Source organism: Leptonychotes weddellii, chromosome 11 (assembly GCF_054177405.1).
Source record: "Leptonychotes weddellii isolate Sample4059 chromosome 11, ASM5417740v2, whole genome shotgun sequence".
NCBI lineage: Eukaryota > Metazoa > Chordata > Mammalia > Carnivora > Phocidae > Leptonychotes > Leptonychotes weddellii.
The window spans coordinates 45,144,883-45,169,448 of NC_138379.1; the positions used below are offsets into that span (position 1 = coordinate 45,144,883).

The 24,566-nt window shown below is 37.7% G+C and overlaps 2 protein-coding genes across 2 annotated transcripts; both read left to right on the forward strand.

The window, feature by feature from the left end:
- Positions 1-13,854: 13,854 nt before the first annotated feature.
- LOC102740765 (olfactory receptor 51B2-like) lies at positions 13,855-14,787 on the forward strand. The gene has a single exon (XM_006732251.2). It carries the CDS (start codon positions 13,855-13,857, stop codon positions 14,785-14,787), a length of 933 nt encoding a protein of 310 aa, XP_006732314.2.
- A 7,032-nt stretch (positions 14,788-21,819) lies between these two features.
- LOC102740465 (olfactory receptor 51B2-like) lies at positions 21,820-22,734 on the forward strand. Its single transcript, XM_031026964.2, is given in 1 exon segment — positions 21,820-22,734. A coding segment is annotated over 1 exon segment (915 nt).
- Positions 22,735-24,566: the final 1,832 nt, after the last annotated feature.

Genomic DNA, 24,566 nt, shown 5'->3' on the forward strand with positions numbered 1-24,566 from the left:
AAAAAAAAAAAAGAAAAAAAAGAAGACAAGAGATAACAAATGTTAGTGAGGATGTGGAGAAAAGGGAACCCTTATGTGCTGTTGGTAGAAATGTAAATTGGTACAGCCACTATGGAAAACACGATGGAGTTTACTCAAAAAAATTAAAAAACAGAACTAACATATTATCCAGCAAATAACTTCTGGGTACATAGCTGAAGGAAGTGAAATCACTGTCTCAAAGAGATAGCTATATCTCCAAGTTCATTGTAACATTATACGCAATAACCAAGACATGGAAACAACCTACATATCCATCAACAGATGAATAGATAAAGAAAAAAATATATATATCAGGTTTTCTTTATCTCTATCTGTATATACATAGACATACAATGGGATATTATTTAGTCACGAGAAAAGAAGGAAATCCTGCCTTTTTGGCAACATGGATGAATACATTTTTCTGTATGTCTGTCCTCCCATCAATATCACACAGCCATGATTACTATAGCTATAAAATAATCCTTAATATTGAATAGAGTTATTCTTCCAATTTTGTTATTTTTCAGAATTGTTTTAGCTATTTAGATCTTTTGTCTGCCTTATACATTTTATAATAAGCCTACCTATGTCTGTAAAAAGCTTTGCTGGGATTGACAGGAATTGTATTAAAACTATGGATCAATTTGGGGAAAATTGACCTGTTTACTATATTGAATCTTCTGATCCATGAACACAGTATATCTCTCCATTTATGTAGGTCTTCTTTGATATTGTTCACCAGAATTTTGTAACTTTTAACATCTAGTCCTGTATAAATTTTACTAAGTTTATACTTAAATATACATTCAGTACTGAAGAGGTTATGTAACTTGTCCTTGTTTACATTGTTAGTGTGCTGTTTTTCTAGAGCTGCCATAACAGGTACCACTGACTGCATAGCTTAAACAACAGAGTTTTATTGTCTTATAGTTCTGGAAGCTAGATGCCCTGGAGCAAGGCTTTGGCACTGTTGGTTTCTTCTGAGGCCTCTTTCTTGGCTTGTAGATGGCCATCTTCTCCCTGTGTCTTCACATGGCTTTTCCTTTGTGCACACTGCTCTTTGTATGCCCAAATTTCCTCTTCCTCTAAGGACACTAGTCAGATTGCATTAGGACCCACTCTGATAGCCTCATTTTAACTTAATCACCTCCCTAATAGGCCGTATCTCCAAATGCAGTCACATTCTGAGGTACTAAGAGTTAGGAAGGACTTCAAAATATGAATATTTTGAGGTTGACACAATTCAGTCTATAACAGTTTGTAACAGTTGATGATTCTAAGAGTAGTCATTTGCACCTCTGATTTGCATTAAACGTTAATTCTAACAAAGCTAGCAGAAACCCAAACAGATCTTCAGGGACAGGAAATTTGTTCATTGGTACTCTATGTTTATTTTCCTCTAAAACCAGTAACAGGCAACATGCCATGATCAAAGGAGAAACTGCAGATATTATCATCCATGGGACTAAAGTGATGAGATGTGCTTGGCTGAATCACTATGTTATAAGTATGTTCACGTCATTTCCAGGAAAATGGAAAAATTCTGGTGAGATGAAGTCAATAAAGGAATGATCAGGACTGCGGATAGTGGGTTCATGTTGATTACTAGGGAAGGCTGACTGACTCTTACCTTGTTGACTCCAGTCCATCTAACTTTCAACTCTCAAGCTAGCTTTGAGATAAACCAAGCAGAAAATATAATGAGCATTCAAAAGACTTAGGGGCACCTGAGTGGCTCAGTCAGTTAAGCGTCTGACTCTTGATTTCGACTCAGGTCATGATCCCAGGGTCATGGGATTTAGCCCTGCGTCGGGCTCCATGCTCAGCATAGTCTGCTTAAAATTCTCTTTTTATCCCTCTCCCTCTGCCCCTCCTCGTGCTGTCACACTTGCTCTCTCTCTTTCAAATAAATAAATAAATCTTTAAAAAAAGAGAATTCAAAAGTTTTAGGCTAAGAAGATGAATTAAGTTTCCTCCTGAGAGCAACTGGGAAAGATTTGACTTTTGAAGTAGATGTGGAAGATAAATGGTCTCCCATAGGTAATAACAAGTTCTACTGGGGCCATAAAGACAAGCGTTCTGATTTCTCGCACACAAAACTGACACCTGAGGCTATATTATTTCCTTACCTTATTTAGAGAAGATGTTTTAAGACCTTGGGGAGATTAGTTAAATGTTCCCTCTCTTTCATAGGAGGGTTTAAGATAGAGAAAATGTTTCTTAAGATCTGCAATTGTCTAGAAAAGGGAAAACTCTGGGGAGGTGCTTTCTTCATTAATAACCTCACTGACTGCATCTCTTAGCTGACTTTGAGAAGGAGCCATATGATCTGAGTCCTCAGGCAGGTCCCAAGACCCTGTTCCTTATCCCTAACATCCAAGCAATGGTGCATGTGAGTATGGGGAAACACTTAGTACATATAGGAAAAGGGTACTAGGACACTCCTCTAAGCTTATCTAGAGAGAAGACAGGGGGAGGAAGGGAAGGATCTTTATAGCTCATGGTTCTGGATGAGTGCACAGATCTCAGTCTGAAGTTGGTAGCACTTGGAAAGAGATTCAGGCATGAGTATCTCAGACCTGCCATGCTCATGGTATGAATATGGTTGACCCTCTCACATGTCTCCTAATCCTTTTTAGGGGATGAACACAAAGGTATCTCTTATTCTACAAGATATTTAAATGAAGCAAAGCAGGATTATAGCCTTAAATGGTAGAAGATTACCTGAATTTCAACAAACTCAACTATAGATTCTTCTTCTTAGTTCTATCCCAAATCTTCATAACCTCTTTCCTTCCCTATGGTCTTTCGTCAGCTTTTGAATCTTTTCTCAATGTCTTTCTTCTCAGAAACTACAAGAAGCTCTTAGCTGAAGACATGTGAATTTCTCATAGCATGTAGTACAAGGTAGATCTGAATGGAATTCTTGGAAATAAAGAAGAGGAAACTGAGTTGAAGGTTATTGGCAAACTAGAATGGATCACCTCCACTTTGAGTAGCTTTCTCTATTGTGATTTATTGCTATGTTACATATTCTTTTATAAGATGAATTCTTCACAAAATTGCTTTAAGACATTGGGTTACAGATCATTGCTTAAGAGTCAGAGAAGTAGGAGGAATGAAGCTGTATTTAGAACACACAAAAAAAGGACAGCTATGTGGGATTAATAAACAATACTCATCATATTTTCAATAAGCACTAAATTTATGTATCTTAATCCTGAAGACAGAATATGGAATGTGAGAAATGATTCTGCTAATTTTTTGTCACTTAGTGTCAGGCCAAAAGGGCTGAATCACTGCCTCATGTCCAGTTCTCTGGCACCTTTTCACTGCTAGGAACTTGGAGTTTAATCTCATCTACACAGGTGCATGGTTTTCTTTTAGAGCATCTTAAGGGTGGTGGCTTCCACTGAAAAAATCACTTCAAAGAAGCATTCTTGAATGCGAATATCTTTTTTTTAACTTAGGGGAAAAAAAACAGCTTGAATAAACTTTTGGTATGTAACAAGAAAAAAAAAGACATCCATTTCCTCCAATTCATCCTTATTTACTGATAATGCTTGATTTCCTCAGGACGAAATACATATCTTTCAAACTTCCCTTTTTGAGTAAATGACTTCACCATCCTCCCATTTGCTCAAGCCAGAAATCACACACACAAAGAAATAAGCCAATCTCATTTTGTTTTTCCTTCATTCCCATTTCCACTATATCAGCAAATCTTGGTACTACCTAAAAATATATATCTTTATCTGTTTACATTGTCTTTATTTTCACTGTCCTTCCAGTCAAAATCACCATCCTCAGCTGGATTATTTTGATGGCTTTCTAACTACTATCCTTTCTTTGATCTTGCTTGATTATCCATTCCTCACAAAGCAGTCCAAGTGATAATTTAAAAATGCAAATTTCAGTATGTCACTAGGCCCTCCTCCACTGTGATTTCTAAAATCCTCTAATGTGTTTTCATCACATCTGTAGTAAAACAAAGTTCTAGTGTTATCTATTAGGCCCTGTGAGACCTGACCACTGTCTGGGTCCTTGATGGTACCTATTGTCTCTCTCTTGTTTGCTCAATAAGCTCCAGACATGGTAATTTCCACCTCTAAATGGAACAATCTTCCTCCAGATCTTCATGTGGCCAGCTCTCATTGTTATTCAGGTCTCAGCTCAAATGTCACTTCCTCAGAGATGCAGTCCTAGATCATCCAAATTACTAAACTGTGTGCAATACCATCCCCATCAATCTCTATTAAATAGTGTTGTTTTATTTTCAAATTGCACTTCTATTTATCTAAATGTTTCTTATTTATTTTCTAATTTAATTTATGGTTTATAAGATCTGTGACTTTGTTTTATTAGCATTTAATTCCTTAATTAGGAATTTAAGCATTTAAGAACTTAAAATGTCATGCTTATCACACAGTGGATGCTCAAAAAATATTGGGTGAATTAATTTATATATATATAATTGTATAAATGCATGTGTGTGTTCATATGTACATACAGATACATGTACGTGTATGCATGTATACATGTAATTACATATAATTGATGTATATATGTAATGGGTTTATGTATATACATAACATGTTAGGTACTTCACTAGGTGTTGAGCAAGGCAAATAAAACATGGTTTCTATATTCAAGGAGTCCATAATCTAGTGGCAGAAAGATGTTGAGACCTTCTTAAAGGACATACCTCTTCCCTCCACTAATAGGCAACTCTGTAAGCAGCAATAAGGCCCTCATTTATTACTGCCTAAGACAGGTTCAGAAGTGCATGGGTGGATATAAAATGAAGGAGATCAAGAAGATGGATGCTTAAATACAAGTGGAAAACTTGAAAAGAGAGAAATCAGGTTCTAAGGAGTTATGATAATGGTTCTACAGAAAAGTAATAGGAAAGAGAAAGACATTATATGGAAATAAGATAAATTTTTTCAAGCTGAAGGATAAAGTCAGTCATGAGCCATATCCTTGGCTGGCCTAAGCATTTATTCCAGCTCCAGGGTCTATAATTATCTAACTTCCAATTAGTCTAGGCTATTATAATGAATAGGGAATAGCTCTATAGTGCCTGGGAGGAGGTTAATACGCACATAATGTTTGTCTTCCCAAAACTAATCCATGAAGTAGGAAGGCAAAGTACCTCTTCCTTCTATCTGTCTGCTCCTTAGCAATGGTGGTAGTGGTACAGCTTTTCTTTCCATATCTTTTTTCTCTTAGACTCCTGGGACTTTGTTGAAATTCAGAGAAGTCCTACATATGCAGGATAATGTGGTTTAAGACTCACTGTGAAGGCAAGTATAGTTAGGTCAGGGTTGGGTTCCTTGAAATCTTTCAAGTATGGATTCTTCTGCATAGTTGATGGAAATGGTTTCTAAGTGTAGTGTGTATCAGAAATTTCCTGGGAGCTTGTTAGAATGCAGATGACCATATGAAGAACCAAGGATTTAATTAAGTAGGTAGGCGATAGTCCCTGGAATATGCAGTTAAGAACACAGAAGATACAAGTTGTCCTAAGAATATATTTTGAGAAACAATGGCTTATACTGATGTCATTATTGCCTTTAAGAGAGAATTCTGAGATGATATCGTTGGAATGATATCTTGAAAGTGGAGCTGCATTTCTGTGGTAATAACTGAGAAAAAAGGACATCTCTTCTGGATAGACAGAACATGTGGCCCAACAGCAGTTCCGATTCCTTCCTGTTGACTGGTTTTCCAGGCTTGGAGGCAGTTCACCACTGGATTTCCACACCCTTCTTTTGTTTTTAATTTAATTTTATTATGTTATGTTAGTCACCACACAATACATCATTAGTTTTTGATGTAGTGATCCACGATTCATTGTTTTTGTATAATACCCAGTGTTCCATGCAGTACGTGCCCTCCTTAATACCCATCACCAAGCTAACCCATCCCCCCACCCCCCTCCCCTCTAACACCCTCAGATTATTTCTCAGAGTCCATAGTCTCTCATGGTTTATCTCTCCCTCTGATTTCCCCCCCTTCATTTTTCCCTTTCTTCTAATGTCCTCCATGCTATACCTTATGTTCCACAAATAAGTGAAACCATATGATAATTGACTTTCTCTGCTTGACTTATTTCACTTAGCATAATCTCCTCCAGTCCCATCCATGTTGATGTGAAAGTTGGGTATTCATCCTTTCTGATGGCTGAGTAATATTCCATTGTATATATGGACCACATCTTCTTTATCCATTCATCCGTTGAAGGGCGTCTCGGCTCTTTCCACAGTTTGGCTATTGCAGACTTTGCTGCTATGAACATTGGGGTGCATATGGCCCTTCTTTTCACTACATCTGTGTCTTTGGGGTAAATACCCAGTAGTGCAATTGCTGGGTCATAGCATAGCTCTATTTTTAATTTTTTGAGGCACCTCTACACTGTTTTCCAAAGTGGCTGTACCAACTTGCATTCCCACCAACAGTGTAAGAGGGTTTCCCTTTCTCCACAACCTCTCCAACATTTGTTGTTTCTTGCCTTGTCAACTTTTGTCATTCTAACTGGTGTAAGTTGGTATCTTAATGTGGTTTTGATTTGAATTTCCCTGATGGCTAATGATGATGAACATTTTTTCATGTGTCTGTTAGTCATTTGTATGTCTTCTTCAGAGAAGTGTCTGTTCATGTCTTCTGCCCATTTTGATTGAAATTTTCTGATGAGTTGGGAAGGGACTGCAACTCAAGTCAAAATAGGCTGTGTCTTCATTACATCTCAGGTCAAAGAAACAAGAAGGTGAGCCAAGAGAAAGATTATAAAGAAGATGCTATTGATGTGATGGTACTTTGTCCAGATCACTTTACACAACTGTGAACCTACTCCTTGCTCCTATGACTGTTAGTTGCTCATCACTCACATTTGCTGCTTTCTCCAGGTTATTAGTCCCAAGATAATTGGAACTGCTTCACCAAGATTAATACCCTTGCTTCCCAGGAGGCAGACCACAGACGAATAACAACATTTTCCCTCATAAAGCTAAACTCCAGCTGGGACTATGTCCTTGCTTATTTCCTTCCCCTGCCTACCCTGTTTTTTCTTGCTCCCTGTCTCCAGAGAGTATTCATTAATAAATTGCATACGTCTGAATCCCCATCTCAGGTTTTACTTACAGGGAGCCCAGCACAAGAAAACCCACAACTCTCATCTCTTTCCTGTTTCATCAATTGTGAAAGGACTGAGCTTATAAAAAGAGAGCAACTGTATGTTTTACTCAGTTTTTTCATCTTTATCACTTGATGATATCCAAGTAACACAGCTTGAATACTAAACTGTGTGTGTGTGTGTGTGTGTGCGTGCACATATGTGCACACACTAAGTTACATTCTATTTCCCATTATCCATTTTCCCAAAATTCAGGAAATGAAAGCTAAAAAATTCAGGAAAGCAAACCTGGCTGACCACTTGGTCAATGATTAATGAAATAATTGCCCTTGTTTAGGAAATTCATTTCTTATTTGCAAGTAATTGAAGAAACAAATTCATCGAAAAGAGGCTATAGGGGGAAAACAGAAATGGGAGAACCAGGGAAGAGATTAAAGTAATACCTCTATTTATCTATACAAAAGAACTACAAATGACTGCAATCCACCTAGACATTTATTTTTCTTAAAAATCTGTTTTATGAATCAACATAAGCATATCATTTCCTTGGGTGTATGTTACTATCATCACAAAATTTAGTTTCCTGTAGATCTCATATAGGTTTATCTGTGGTAAAATGCAGGGTACCAAAAGCAACCTATTTGCAACAATATATCCCAGGAAACACTGCAAATATGTTTTGTATTCATAAGCAAGGTGGACTTCAGAGTGGTCTGTTGGACCAATGCACCAGCCCATAAGTGAATCTCCATCAGGACAGGTTGGTGAAATCTGAAATTTAGCTTATCATCATTGAATACTTAAAAAAAAAAAAGAACTTGTATGGAGTTACTATTGGAGAACATCATGATAAATAAAAATCCACTAGTGCTTATTGAGATGAATAATCAGCATGTAGTTACAGGACGTCTAAGGCTTATAAGAACATATATTAGGAAAAAGTCTTTGCCGGTATTATCCTTGCTCTTCCAAAGAATTTTATATTAGCTATAATTTAAAGAATAATCTACCATAAGGATATTGAATTTGAGTTAGAAAATGAAAGGCTAATCATGCATTCCTCTGGATGAAAGACAAAATCCAGTCTTATAAATCATCAGAAATAAAGTCAGAAATATTAGAGTGATACATTGAAAAACCCTAACCTGATCTAAAAAGTCAGCAGATTATTCCTCTTCCAAATATAAAATGAACTAATGGCAAGTGAGAGGCAGATGAATTCATTCCATTAATTAATAAATAATTGCTGGATTCTTTCTCAGGAGATGCAGATGTTTATAAGGTAAATGAAAGGAAATGAGTTTATACTTATTAGGTTTTATATTAAATTAGATATTCAGAGCTATTAGAAATGTTTAAAGGACCAGGGGTCTCTACATCCAATTAAAGAATGTTAGTCAATTTTTTATTTTATAGCCTAAATCTGCAGAAATTATCATTGTTATGAATAAGCTCATAGACAAAATTTATTTTTATAGGAAATTTAGAAGTTTATGCCCCTATAGTTCTATTGCTTGTCACCAAGCTGACAGGTGGTAGGGATGGTAAAGAAGCACCATAAACATGAGTAAGATGAGATGGACCCTTCAGAGGAAAAATTTAAAAGATGGGATCTGCATGGACTAGGGTGGAATGCTAAAGACTGACAGATAATAGAATTGAACTCCATATAAAAAAGAAGGCTTTTGACATCAACACAGGCTTGCTTAACAAATAGGAAACAATTCCTAGGAAAAAGACTCCTCTGAATCCTTAGTGAAGGTATTTAGAATGCCTGAACATTACCTTCATATATGTTATAAATATTATGGGGTATAAATAGGACTTAAACTGTGTGACACTGCAGCTCTGAACCATTGCTGGGGAATGGTAGGTAAGGCCAGAGGAAAATATTTTAACTCAAAAGATAAGATATTGTTACTGATGAGGCCGTCTGAATTTCTTCAAAACATATTCTCATGAAGATTGAGCTCTGCGACCCAGAAGGAGACAGGCCCTGACTGTATGATCCTTGTCAGGAGCACTACATCAAAGAAAGGTTTTCATTACATGAGATGGGAGGTTCTTCCAAATCTGAGATATTATGCTACAGTGAATCCTATACTTCACAGGCAGTGTTGTAGGAAATATGAAAAGAATGAATAAAGTTTGGAAAACACATGCATGACAAGACCCTAATGGCCACTTAAGGAAATGGTGTCCTGCTCACCTCCTTCCAGTGCCCCCAAACTTGGCTGCTTGGAGTGTTGGTTGATATGGGCTAACAGCTGCTCCCATTCTCTAGTGACTTGTCCTATGTCTCACCTGGAAAGTTATCCTGACTGAGGCATGTTGCAGCAAATGACCTTCTACCGGTTCTAGAGAAAGTGGTGCTTCCTGGAATGGAGTTACACGCAAGGATGGGGAGCTCTGTGGATGAGAGGGTAAATCTTCCCACTGATGAAACATAGGGAAAGCTTGAAATCACGTGGATTATCTCAGGTGCTCACTACGTTACCTCATTTTCAGTTCAAAATATGGCTTTCCCAAATCAAGTCATCCTTAAGTATGCATTTAATACAGAGTTTTCAGGGAAAGGAAATTCAGACTCAACTCATTCTCAGAGACTGACTCCTAATCATGACTTCCCAAATCCTACTGACTTTCAGAAAGACTTATGGGCAGAGGAGAGTTCAGGAGGAACTTAACTGAACCTGAAATGTCAGAAACCAAAATGTGACCTACATGGTTTACCACATTGCACCCATCCTCATTTTAAAGTCTCACAGTTGGGCTAGGCTCCAAGACAAATTTAGAAAACAAAGCTAAGACGAGAGTTCATCAGATCCTTATCCATGTCAGAATGTGAATACAGTCCTTTCTACTAAAGTATGAATTATCAGAGGAAGTCAAGGATGGAAAGAACACCTTATCCATGTCCACTACTTCACTTCATTATTACTTAAAGTAAAAGATTTTTTACTTGACTTACATGGTTCCAAACACAAAAACTATGATCTCTGGATAAGACTTACTAAGAGGAAGATATAAAGCTTACTGTTTGAAAGAATTTATCAGTAATTGGACTCATTTGTGAGATAATATCACTTTAAGAATGCATGTATGAAACAGTGTAATAAGTGATATCATCTGAAACCAAAGGAAGGTAATGTCAGAGAATTATTAAACTTCATCTAAATTTAGTGAGATTACTTGCTCCCGGATTCAGGAATGGCAATGTCAAATGCAATTTTGATGGTATCTTCTCTGTTCAGGTGGGGATCAGAAAGGACAAAGGTAATTTGACAGCATGATTTCCATCTGCTAGATGAAGCTACAATTCTGCTTTCTGTCTGTAGTGACAATGTGGATTTATAGGACATAGCTCTGGGGGCCCTCATCCTTTCCCAGAGGAGGCCAGGAGAAGATATCCCAGAAGCTTAATTATCCAGCAGCCAAAGGGACCCTGGGGAAGCATTTTTCTATACAAATAACTTCACCAATTAATCCTATTAGCAGTCTTCAAAGATAATACGTGCATCAGATTCTATATCAAGACCACAATTATCTCTCCCCTTAATTCCTGGTGCCCCAGGTAAGGCTCTGGTGACCATGAGAGAATGGGATGGAGATAATAAAGAAGAAATTGAAGACGACTGCTCTTCTTGGACTCCTTTTCCTTTATGCAGATATTGCAAGATGGTGAATACAGAAGTGGGGAAATCTGTGTGTATCCATGGGCTGGGGCTGTGTCCAGTGTAACAGATTGCCACATAAAAGTTCAGCTCCCACTGTGAATTGTGTAAGACTGTTGAATCACAGACTTGTACCTCCAAAACAAATAATACATTATATGTTAAAAAAAGAAGATAATAGGAAGGGAAAAATGAAGGGGGGAAATCGGAGGGGGAGACGAACCATGAGAGACTATGGACTCTGAGAAACAAACTGAGGGTTCTAGAGGGGAGGGGGTTGGGGGGATGGGTTAGCGTGTGATGGGTATTAAAGAGGACATGTATTGAATGGAGCACTGGGTGTTACACGCAAACAATGAATCATGGAACACTACATCAAAAACTAATGATGTAATGTATAGTGATTAACATAACATAATAAAATTAAAAACAAAAAAGTTCAGCTCCCTAGGAAATATTGACTCCTCGAGACACCCAGTGCATTTTTGTTTTGTCTTCTTTTGTTATTGCTTGAAATCATGGGTGCATATATGAATAACCAAGAGATCCAGGTTGCTACCTAGACTTTCTTATTAGCCCAGAGCTATCAAGAATATTTTTCCTACAATAGGATTATTCTTTGGGAGAGACAGGCAAAGGGAGAGAGACTGGTGTTGGGAGTACAGGTGCAGGGCAGGGTCACATGACACATACAGGTTTCAATATCACATCTTTTCCTCCTCTTGGTGCTATTCTCAATGTTCAGTTTCCTTTCGCTCACACCTCCCTATATTACCTTTCTGTCCTCTCTTTCCTCTTCTTTGTGCTTTATGCCTTCAGTAATTTGACTAATTCTCAGTTATAAGACAAAACTATGTGTGTGTGTGTTCTTACTCCAATGCTTATCCTTAAGAGTTGTTCTTCCTTTAAGGCTTGGGAATGAGCACAGTGTAAGAGCTCCACTGGGGGTAAGATACAGTCAGGACTGGCCAGGAATGTCCACCATTGAGAAAAAATTGGAGTCTGGAGGGCTTGATGGTGACCACATAGGCAGGGTGTTGGTAAGTTATTGGTGACTCTTAACTGGACATTTGTTTGGCGAATGGCTGTGCTTTGATCAGTCAGCTTACACATTAGCCAATTAGTGTATCAGTAAGTAGTATTTGGAAGTCAATGTCAATACATAAATGAGCTTAACTATCAGCTTACCAGCGAGTTAGTGTATCACCGTGTTAAAAATAAGATCATTGATATTTCATTAAGGACCTGATAATCTATATCAAAATCTGTCTTTGCTTCCAGGAAGACTGATGTATTCATAGAACAGTCATTAAGGAAAGCAATGTTAGCATTGGATTGAAAATACATCCATGTTTTAATTGGATTGAATTAATTAGAGCACTTAGGTCTGAGAGACTGGTAATAAAATATAAAACATATTGCATTAAGGTTTGTACTAGAACATGGGTGATGGGGAAGAGACATATGGGACTTAGCTACAGGGAGAGGGCAAAGTGAGGGATAAGATTTAAACCCAATAAAAGTGTAATGGGCATAAGAAGGAGGGAATAGGAAAATGACGGGATAGAGATGACATCCAGCTGAATCCTAGGTGCATATGCAAGAAAGGCAGAAATTACCAGACAAGTCTAGCCAAGGTCAACCAGAATTAGCTGAACCATGTATGTGAGTGCAAAAGTAATTGTGTAATGTAAGCCACTGAAGCCACACAGGGCTTTGTCATGTAGCAATTTTTTTTTTTACATTGGCTAATTGACACAATAAGTAACTTGCATATACTCTTCAAATATTAGTTTAATATTCAATGCTAGTGCACCCGTTTTCTATTTCTGTGTAATAAATGACTGTGAACTGCGCTGCTCACAACACTTGTTTATAATACCATGGTTCTGTAGGTCAGATTCTGGTAGTCTTGATTGGTTCTCTGTTTAGGCTGTCATAAAGCAATGGCTGGGCTGGGGTCTTGTATGAAATTTCTAGAGAAGAATCTACTTCCAAATGAATTCATGTTGTTGGCAGAATATATTTCCTTATGGCACCAAGAATGATGTCCATACTTTTTTGCAGGCTGTCAGCTGGGACCCTCTCTTTGCTCCTAGAAGCTGCCTGAATTCTTTCTCATGTGGCCCCCTACATCTTCAAACTAGTAACTATCTGTCAAATTTTTCTCAAACATTGAATCATTTCAGGTTCTCATTCCACCACTAGTCTAAATTTTTCACCACTAGTGAAAAATCTTTGCTTTTAAGGGCTCATGTGATTAGATTTGGTCCACCCTGTTTTTTCATGGCTTGCTAGCTCATTTCATTTTAGTGAGATAGATATGATTGTCTTTAGGTAAAAGCTAGGAATTGAAAAAAGAAACTTCTAAGTTTCCATCTGCTGTCTTCAGCACCAAATTCAATGCTTCCTTGAAGAAGAAAGTTGTAAATTCCATAAAGTTTATCAATGTAACAGTCCCAGGAGGTTAGGAGGCACCTGGACAGACTTCAGGCACCCCTCTCTGGGGCTTTCTGAGTGTGTTGGTCCTGTGGGGGTGCATAATAGACTTATCCCTACAAAATATTATAGTGTGAACTACAACTCAGGTAAATATGGTATCATCCCAAGAGAGCATATTTTTGTGACAAGACCATTAGGTTTGTGTCTTTAATGCCAAGTCAACTTCCTCATTTATGTAGGTATCATTAATTCCTATTTGTTGAATCAATGAACAGAATATGAATGGTGGATCCAAAATGGAAGGACCAACTTCTTTCCTATAATATAAAATATGTTCACAATAGAGAGAAGAAACTAGATGACAGAACTAGAGGTGGACAAAGATACAGATGGACTATATTTAAGAGACAGTGGATTAAATAAAATGTAGTATTAAAATTACTTTTAGCTTTTTTTCTTTTTACTCTTTTTAATGTGGTTACTAGAAAATTTAAAATCACGTACATGGCTCAAATTATATTTCTACTAAACAGTTTTGGTCTAGAAAGAGCTTTTTTTGTTTCTTCTCAGGGACCCACCATGTGGTCCAACATCAGTGCTGCTCCTTTTCTACTGACTGGCTCCCCAGGTCTGGAGATATTTCATCCTTGGATTTCTGTCTCCTTCTTTGTCATTTATGTCTCCATACTCCTCAGCAATGGTACCCTCCTCTTCCTTATCAGAGAAGACCACACTCTCCATGAGCCAATGTACTACTTTTTGGCTATATTGGCAGCCACGGACCTTGGAGTGACTTTGACAACAATGTCCACTGTGCTGGGTGTTCTGTGGCTTGATTACAGGGCAATCAGCCATGGAGCCTGCTACTTTCAGTCCTATCTAATCCATTCACTCTCTGTTGTGGAGTCTGGAGTCTTGTTCGTTATGGCCTATGATCGTTTTATTGCCATCTGCAATCCCCTGAGATACACCTCCATTTTCACCATTGCTAAGGTGGTGAAGATAGGTCTAGGGGTTCTAATGAGGAGCTTTATACTTATTGTTCCCATAATCACCACCCTCTCTGGATTCCCCTACTACAAATCCCGTGTCCTCTCCCATGCTTTCTGCTTGCACCAGAATGTGATCAAACTGGCCTGTGCTGACATCACCTTCAATAGACTCTATCCTATAGTCCTGGTCTCATTAACTGGTTTCTTGGACTCTGTGCTTATCCTTATCTCTTATATTCTAATCCTTAATAGTGTCATGAGAATTGCCTCAGTTAAGGAACAGGCTAAGGCTCTAAACACTTGTGTCTCCCATATTAGCTGTGTTCTGGTTTTTTATGTCACCGTGACTGGGCTGACCCTCATTCATCGATTTGGGCAATATGTGCCACATGTAGTTCATATTATCATGAGCTATATCTACTTCCTCTTCCCCCCATTTATGAATCCAATAATCTATAGTATTAAGACCAAGCAGATAAGGAATGGTATCAATTGCCTTCTCTCTTTCCATAGAATTTGATTCTGATTTACTTACCTTGGTGTCTCTACCCACTACCGGATGGGTTTCTTGGGAGAATGGACTATATGAGGCTAATGTGGCTTACAATCAAAAGGACTAGCATTCCTGTCATTTAAAAGACACATACTCATTGCTCTGATTCGTAGCCCCTTGCCCCCATCATACTCCCAAGGACATTGACCTTAGTCCTGTTGCTCTGTTTGGTATGTTGGTTTGCTAATACTGTCATTTTCTCATCTGACAGAATTGTCTTCATGGTTACCTGAGGCCAGTGATACTTGAAATAGTTGCAGAGTTGGGCGCCTGGGTGGCTCAGTTGGTTAAGTGACTGCCTTCGGCTCAGGTCATGATCCTGGAGTCCCGGGATCGAGTCCCACATTGGGCTCCCTGCTCGGCAGGGAGTCTGCTTCTCCCTCTGACCCTCTCATGCTCTATCTCATTCTCTCTCTCAAATAAATAAATAAAATCTTTAAAAAAAAAAAGAAATAGTTGCAGAGTCTATAAATTGAGAGGGGAATGAGATAGTTGGCAAGAGTTCCCTGGTATTTTGTGGAAAACAGTTAAACATTTTTTGTATGCCTGAGAGCACATCAGAGATGACAGAGGGTCTTAGACAACCCTACTGGTATTGCATGGTGCTAGAGTGGATCAGAAATAAATGAGAATGAGCACTGGGTGTTATATGCAACTGATGAATTACTGAACACTACGTCTGAAACTAATGATGTATTATATGTTGGTTCATTGAATTTAAATTAAAAAAAGAAAGAAATGAGAATAAGATATTCAGACCAAGAGAGGGCTTGCTGCCAAAACCACCCAAGGCCAAAGAAGAGCTTGGATCCTAGTAGATCCCAGTATAGCTAGATGCCCACCATAGATAGATTAATGAGAAGGCTCTGAGTTGCTGATGTCTGGTGTCTTCAAACTTAGGGGATGAGGACTTCAAACCACTACCATAAAATAAAGTTCCATTTCTTGCACACCTGAGTTTTTGTTCTGTGTTCTGCAGTTCATAACCTTGACATATGCTTAATGAAAAAGGATATTAGTCAAAGAAGCATTCTAATATGTACACAGGGGCAACATTTTGTCTTATTCTGGATTGAGGGGATGGCAGTAAAATAAACTATTTTCAGGAAATATTGTAATTGTATGGACTTGAAGCACATAAGATATTTAAGGAAAGTTCTTTTAGGGCCTCCCATGCATTTTATTCCATGCAGGAGTAAACATGATGAGAATCTGTACATCAGCAATATAGGAGGAAAAGTTATATTTTATTAGTCCATCAAAAGATAAAGAGGGATAGAGAGAATGATGTACATTCAGCAAAATTATAGAAAATATGTTGGCAGAGAGAATGCTAATGTATTCATTCAATAAAATTAATCCATGACATTTTTTTTTTCTTGACTGGAGAAGGAATTGCATATCCCTATGTCTTACCGGGATCACTGGAATGATTTCCTATAAACAACAGATTCTCTTGTAAAGGAAATTATTTCTCCATTGGAAATGGTTATTTATAAAATAATCTTTGAAAACTATTGATTAGGATCTTCCTTCACTGTTTGAGTCTATTCTTAATTCACCTAGCTTTTTTTCTCATTTGATTCTATGAGAGAGAAGAGAATAATAGATCAATTGACCTGTGTAGTCCAGGCAGTTTAAAAATTAAAAATGAAAGAATATATAACAATAACTTAAAATCAAGGAAAAAATACATTTAAAAAAACCAAGGCAATGGTGATATAAGTAGGACTAACATAATAAGTGTCTCTAATAGAGTGATACCTAGAAATGAATTAAAAAAAACAATGAAATATACAAGGTAATTCTATAGTTATAAACTATTTAAAGAAAATGTAATGGGCATGATCTTTATTTTTTATCATCTATCTATCTGTATGCAAAAGTATCTTAAAAATTTAAGATTTCATAGAAATATAGTTACCAATCAATTTTATTATACCATCTTATTATCTATAAAATTATATTCTATCTTTTATAATATATACTCTGTTCTCAGGTTTCCCCAAATAAAATGGATAGAGTATATCTAGATATACGGAACATACTATTACATTTAAAAAGGCTAAAACTGTAATCATATTATACCTTTGACTAATTAGTAAATTTACTTGCATCAATTTATTCTTAGGAAATATGGAAAATTTATAAAAAAAAATCACAGTGTGGTAGAAAGAATGTAGTCTTGGAAGAAAGCAGCACATTTACTCTTGCCTCCTTGACTTACAACCTTTGTGATCTTGAACAAATCATTAAATCTCTGAGCCTCAGTTATCTATCAATTAAGAATAATAAAACACATGCTATAGGCATTCATATGTCATGTTAATTATATTAATATCATTGTATTGGCAAAGCCAGACATCTAAAAATTTCTACCCATCAGCACTAAAATAGAAGGGAAGAACATTAGGCCAGTAGGAAATCATTTAATATATGATGATTCTTTCACATGATGAAATACATAGTTAATATGAATAAAAATTGTAAGTTTTAAATAGCCTTTGGAAATGATAATGCTCCTTCAAGCTTCTCCCTCGGTCACTGCCAATATAGCTTTCCCCTACGAGGACACCAGGACATCCAGTCCATTGACACTTGTATTTTTGACTCCTTCTTGTCTTCATTTACCTTGACAACGAAGACAGTTTTATTTTCAGTTCTTTGGAAACTCTTATGCCAGTATCCTATGTGTTTTGTGTGTTTGATTGTTTGTTTTGGCTTATTTTAAATTAATCCTAGACATTTTATTCTTTTATACTCGTCTGAAAAAACTTAACAAAATAAAGCAAAATGTAAATATTTTCTTTCTGTTACCCATCATATTCTGCTCTGTTCATTGTGAAGCTGACACAAAAAGGCTAATGATCTAAAAATAAGGTAATTTTTAAGACAAAAAGTTGACTGTCCCCATACACATGGCTATTAAGAAATTCACTCATGTTCTTTGTGAATCAGAACTTATTTCCTCAAAGGAACAGAAATGACAAAAATACAATTGAAATTTATAAGCTCTAGGATCAACAAGGGTACATGTGATCCCTCAGAGAAACTGGTATACTTGTGGCGTTTAAGGTAGACAACAGGAAGGACATGCATGGATTTCTTAAACCCTGATGCTGAGGATTCAGAGTGGGGAGGATCACATAACCAAGTCCTGATATTCCACCTCTGCTGACATCTGAGTTTTCAGTCTTCTTCCCACATCCTTTGGGAAATGCATGAATGACCTGAGGACATTGATTAAGTGGCCCAGCTACTCCCAGAAAGAGAAAAGAGGGAAGAGAAATCAAGAGGTCTCCAGAGTGGCTGTAAAGCTAACTCTGGGGGAAGTGATTCCTACATATATAAGCTTTCTAATGGGGCCTCCTGAGGAGGCTATGTGGGGGAAACATCTAAACCTGGTCTTCAAAGAAGGCAAGGAACAAGTCCCTATTACAGCAACAAGACTGGAGTGGATGAGTGCCAGGAACAGAAATATGGAATGACTCTTTTCCTTTCTGATGTTCTATACAGTCAAAAGAAGCATTTAAGAAAGTTTTCCAGAGGACTGCATAGAAGGATGTGTGTGTATGTGTGTGTGTTTACACTTTAGGAACTGCTGTCTTAGAAAGGGCATGTGAAACTCGCTGGGAACAATAGAAAACCTGAGACTGTCTCTGGCCCATCACTCTTGTACCTGTAGAGCTTATATCTCATTCCATTCAGGAGGAAGGGAATAGATGAAAAGAGCAGATGAGGGGGAGTGGGCCTAACACTCTCCTCTCTGGTCACCTGTGCATTTGGACTTTGTGATGGATTCATTATTCACTATTTCCTTTTGATGTCCACATATCTTTCCTATCCTTTCTTTCCTCATACTCCCAAGCCTCCTCTGTTTCTTTCCTTCCCCCATATCCACTGAGAGTCAAGTTGTGCTCTCAGACTGAGCAGTTTGGTCTGTTTCTATGGATCTGTGTGTGTGTGTGTGTGTGTTGTTACAAGTCTAGGAATCCTATTTACCTAGAAAAACATCATAACATGAAAATCACAGTTGATAAATTATCTAGATGTTTTCAGCATTAGGGACCCTGTTGAGACATTCATTGGCAATACTTTGCATAAAATTGCACAGTGATCAAGCCCAATTATAAACTTTGCTGGTGTGTATTGTGAGATTCTTCAGGACAGAGACTGTGCTTATGAAAAGGTTTTCTCAGCAATCAACATAGGCAGTCATGTGGTGTGTGCTCACTAATAATCTGCACATTCTAAATAGTAATCTTTCCATTTGTCCCAGATGATACTGAGGGATGGTGCTTTTACTGGTTGTCTACACCTTCAGGTGTACAGTGTCCTTTGAGGACAGTTCATCAGATATTAATAAGACAGTTCCCCCAGGACTTTAGGAAGTCACTAAATAAAATACATGTTCTGAGTTGGGAACTGCCTATCAATTTCAAGACCGTAGCTTTCCTCTCTCCACCTAGACAAATTAATTCTTGTGTACCTGATGTAATTTTCTCAACATTTGTCAATAAATCAACCCATTTATAGCCAAGCTATATTTATGGAAGTTTTGCTACCTAATGTAAGCTTAGGAGGATGCATGAAGTATGGTCCCAGCCCTGAAGAAACTGTCTGTGGTGGCCTCAGTTTGATGACAGTATCTTGTACTCCTGGAAGCCCCACACATGCTCCTGGACAAATATCAGGGTTCTCTTTTCATCCTGGACAGGTTTTCCCTTTATTCCAAAGGCTCAGGAACATGTCCTGGTTTTACATTCTTAGAGCTATCATAGCTTTCTCTGTATCTTCTTTTTCTGATGCAAGCCTAGCTATAGAAGAAAATACAGTCTCCCTGTTTCTCAAACATTTTTCTGCTCATAACAATAGTAAAAGCTTACATCCTTGTTGGTCTTGGACATTTTATTACCAGTCTCTGAAAAGGCCTAATTAATTTTTTTTAAATTTTATTTATTTATTTGCCAGAGAGAGACAGAGAGAGAGAGCACACAAGCAGGGGGAGCGGCAGGCAGAAGGAGAAGCTGAGTCCCCACTGAGCAGGGGGGCGGATGCGGCACTTGATTCCAGGGCCCTGTGATCATGACCTGAGCCGAAAGCAGATGCTTAACAGACTGAGCCACCCAGGTATCCCAAAACCTAATTAACTTTTAAGTGGAAGCTTACAGTCTGGAAACATAGTTTAATCATTCTGAATTACTTTTCTTTAATAAATTAAATTCATGACCTTATGGGTTTTTTTGGTTTTGTTTTTGTTTCATTTTGTTTTGTTTTTGCTATTTTCCCCTTTAGAATAGATATCTCTAATTCACTATCTCTCCCAACCACCTTTCTCTTCCTCTGACATGTTGTTTTCTCATCCCTGCTTTTAAACCTCAGGCAACTTTCAGGGATAGAACAACATTTGTATAGTAATACTAATTTAAACCTCTATATGATTTGATATGCTTTAATTTTAGGGAACTCCTAGAATTGGTGATTTCTGTCTCAATGAGTGCCATGCCCATACAGATGTAACTTCAGAGCATTTTCTTTTTCTTTTTTTTTAATATTTTATTTATTTATTTGACACAGAGAGACACAGTGAGAAAGAAAGCACAAGAAGGTGGAGTGGGAGAGGGAGAAGCAGGCTCCCCGCCGAGCAGGGAGCCTGATGCGGGGCTCGATCCCAGGACCCAGGGATCATAACCTGAGCTGAAAGCAGACGCTTAACTGACTGAGCCACCCAGGTGCCCCTCAGAACATTTTCTTACACAAGTGTTACATTCTTTGTGAATTGTCCTGATTCTGATTTATTTCTGATATTAGGGACATTTTATGGAGAAGTGTTCTATTTCTGAATTTGTGTTGAAGTGAGACTAGCATAAAAGGTAATAGGTTCTTTATTTGGGGTTGTTGCCACCAAGGATGTGGAAGTAGTAAAGATGACTGACGCCTTTAGGCTGTAGGAACATTATAATGTGACCAGTCACATGAGCAACAGCTCATCAGAAGTGAAGTATTGAAGGAAAAGGAGCTAAGAGGTAAGAGGAGACATAGAGAAAGAATCTGAACATTCAATTAAGTCAAATGATTTTGGAAAGACAAGAAGCAGAAAGAGAACCAGTGAATAAAGCAGCTATGAAAAAAAAAATTGCATGAGGATATTTGGCAGGAACAAAGAAACCACCCAGGTGGAAGAATCCAAAAACATGAATCTCCAAAGATGGAATAGATATGAAATGTTTAGAGCAGTGATTCTCAGATATTACTGTACACCTGAATCACTTGGGGATTATGATCAAAGGCAAATTTTGGTTCAGTGGGTTGGAGGTAGAGTCTAAGGCCACGTGTCTAACAAGTCCCTGTGCTTGTTAGTTGTGGCTGGTCTGTGGCCCACACTTCTGGTAGCCAAACTCTAAAAAAGGATAACTAACTGTTGGAGCAACAAAGCAATTAAAAATGATGGTGGTGGCCTGTGTTCCATAAAACACCAACATTCAATTTCAAAAACAAAGGCAAGTTTTTCTAACTGAAAAGTACGTGTTTACCATGATTATGAAAGATAAGAGCAAAATCAAAGTTAAGTGTGTCCAGAAACTTAGCAGTCATAGCAAGAAAGCAGCTAAGTAAGATTATTATCCACTTGTACTTATTTACCTTATTCATTATTGTTATACACTGTTAGTGGAAAAATTTTAAGCATATACACAATAGCTGAACCTGATATAAGAAAAATTATTGAAAACGTTTCATTTAATTTGAGAAAATTTTAACTATTAACTGAATATTTTTTTCTACTTAGGGAAAGACTAACATTCTTTATCTCAAGTATAACCTGCAAACCTCTATTCTTCTTCTGCAGAAAAATACTTGTGGAGTTATAGTTATCACGCCAATTAATTATCTCCAAGTATGAAGATTGTGATTGAGGCTTCTGTGGTATAATACCAGTAAAAAATCTAGGCTCCTGGGTTAAAGGCTTCTAGAAAGCTGCTTTTCACTTGTAGACATGCTATGTGACCCGGTATTAGCACTGCCCCCTTTTTGCTGACTGGCTTCCCAGGTCTGGAGGTTGCACATCACTGGATCTCCAGCCCCTTCTTTGCAGTCTACGTCTCTGTGCTTCTTGACAATGGCACGCTCCTCTACCTCATCAAGGATGACCACAGCCTCCATGAGCCCATGTACTATTTCCTTGCCATGCTGGCAGGCACAGATCTGATGGTGACGTTGACAACAATGCCTACTGTAATGGGGGTCTTATGGATGAGTCACCGGGAGATGAGCCACAGAGCCTGCTTCCTGCAGGCTTATATTATTCACTCCCTTTCCATCGTGGAATCAGGTGTCTTGCTTGTCATGGCCTATGACCAACTCATCACCATCTGCACCCCTCTGAGGTATAACTCCATTCTTACCAATTCCTGGGTAATGAAGGCAGGATTGGGGGTTCGAATGAGGGGCTTTTTATCCCTTGTGCCTCCAATCGTGCCACTCTACTTGTTCCCATACTGCCGTTCCCATGTTCTTTCCCATGCCTTTTGCCTCCACCAAGATGTCATGAAACTCGCCTGTGCTGATATTACATTTAATCGTGTGTACCCAGTGATTCTTGCTGCTTTGATTATCCTCTTCTCTTATATTTTAATCCTGAAGACAGTTATGGGCATCGCCTCTGGAGAGGAGCGAGCTAAGGCCCTTAACACCTGTGTCTCCCATATTAGCTGTGTTCTGGTGTTTTATATTACTGTGATTGGCCTGACTTTCATCCACAGGTTTGGGAAGCATGCACCACATGTGGTCCACATGACCATGAGCTATGTCTACTTTCTGTTTCCTCCATTAATGAACCCCATTATAAATAGTTTCAAGACCAAGCAAATTCAGAGAAGCATCATTTGCCTATTTTCTGTGCACAGTAGGGCTTGAGATTTTATTTCATAATCTTGAGATCTCTGGAAGTTTTTCATTTCAGTGTCTTTTTTCAGAGTTAGATGAAATTTTAATTATTACATAAAGCTATAAGTTGACTTGAGCACATATGTATTCTAATATTATACCTGTATTAGAATATATATATTAGAATAGAATATATATAGAATGTGTTATTAGAATATAGTATTATTATATTAGAATATAATATATATATTCTGTGTATGTATTCCAACATATGTATTAGAATGCATATTGGAGGGCGCCTGGGTGGCTCAGTTGGTTAAGCGACTGCCTTCGGCTCAGGTCATGATCCTGGAGTCCCTGGATCGAGTCCCGCATCGGGCTCCCTGCTCGGCAGGGAGCCTGCTTCTCCCTCTGACCCTCCCCCCTCTCATGTGCTCGCTCTCTCTCATTCTCTCTCTCTCAAATAAATAAAATCTTAAAAAAAAAAAGAATGCATATTGGAATAGAATATATAGAATATTTTATTAGAATATATATTTTACACATATAATGCTGGTTATCTTGAGAAAATGGGATATAGGAGAGGTGAGATGGAGCATTCCAGATCTTGTACGTGAAGAGAGAAGTACTACTTCAGAAAATGTCAAATAAGTGACTAAACATAGCCTGGATCAAAGACAGTTCATCTGAAGGAAGACGTGCAGCTGGAAGTATATTTTGTGTGTTATATAAATGATAATTAGAATGCTTTATTTTTCATCTTCCCATCTCTCTGTTTGAATCTAACTGTAATTGAAAAGATGTTGCTCTAAAAGTAAATAAATTTCAGTGAGGAAAACTAGCAAATGTATAGAACTCTAGAAAACTTACATCTAGAGCTTCACTTTCCCTCAGTATATCAGTGGATTTTATTAAATGGAAACTGATACAGATCAAAAGCCAAATAGCAAGCCACCAGTTTCCTATCAGCCAGTTGAAGCCAGAACTCCTAGCACACTTTATTCTCTTCCCAATGGCTGCTGAACACCAACATACTAATTTTTCTTCTTTCTGGCTTTCTACTTCACCTCCTGATATTTTTCTTCTGTAAAAACGGAGTATAGATTTAGATATCTTTTGTTTCCATCTCCCCTTGCTTGCTTCTCTAACATAAAAAAACTCAGGCCTTTTTCACTTGAAATTTTTCTGCTAATCAAGTCAGAAAACCCGTTAAAAGTAATGGTATGCACTGATGGAAAAGTTTCTTCCCTCCATTTTGTTCAAAATCTTGTAAGGTTTTATGCTGTTCATTTTGGTTGAGCGATGGTGTATTGTCTGTTGTTCATGTTATAGGCGATAATAGTTACCTTACCCATCTACTGTTAGTTCTATGCTACTATGTGGAGCTAGACTAGTTATAGGCATGTGACCTAAATATTTCTATATTCTGAAAAGGCTGCTAAGAACCTAAGTTGGTTCTTCCAGTCTAAATTCAGTCTGCCTTACCTAAGAAACTTTCCATATGATGTCATATCCAGGGAGTAAGGACTCTAAGAATATTCCAGTAACTTCAACATGGAAAAACCTCATCTGCTATTTTCACTAGAAAAAGCCTATATCAATTGCCTCCAGTCTTACACTTTCATCATCCTTTCCTTAAATGCGTTATATCTGGAGATTCATTCTCTAGCAATGAAGAGCCAGAGGATCTCCAATGTGAAAAATACCATTAATAAGACTTACTGTAATATTCAGAAATCTTTATAAGCAAAAGAAGTTGCAAGTTAAAGAAATTGACTCTGGCTTTCTTAAGCTAATAAAGAACTTTACTGAAAGAATATTGGGATGGCATTCAGAATTCAGCAAGGGCAGCAATTGTGTTC

Excerpts from the sequence above, each read along its gene's own strand:
- LOC102740765 (XM_006732251.2), top strand. The coding sequence starts at position 13,855 with ATGTGGTCCAACATCAGTGCTGCTCCTTTTCTACTGACTGGCTCCCCA.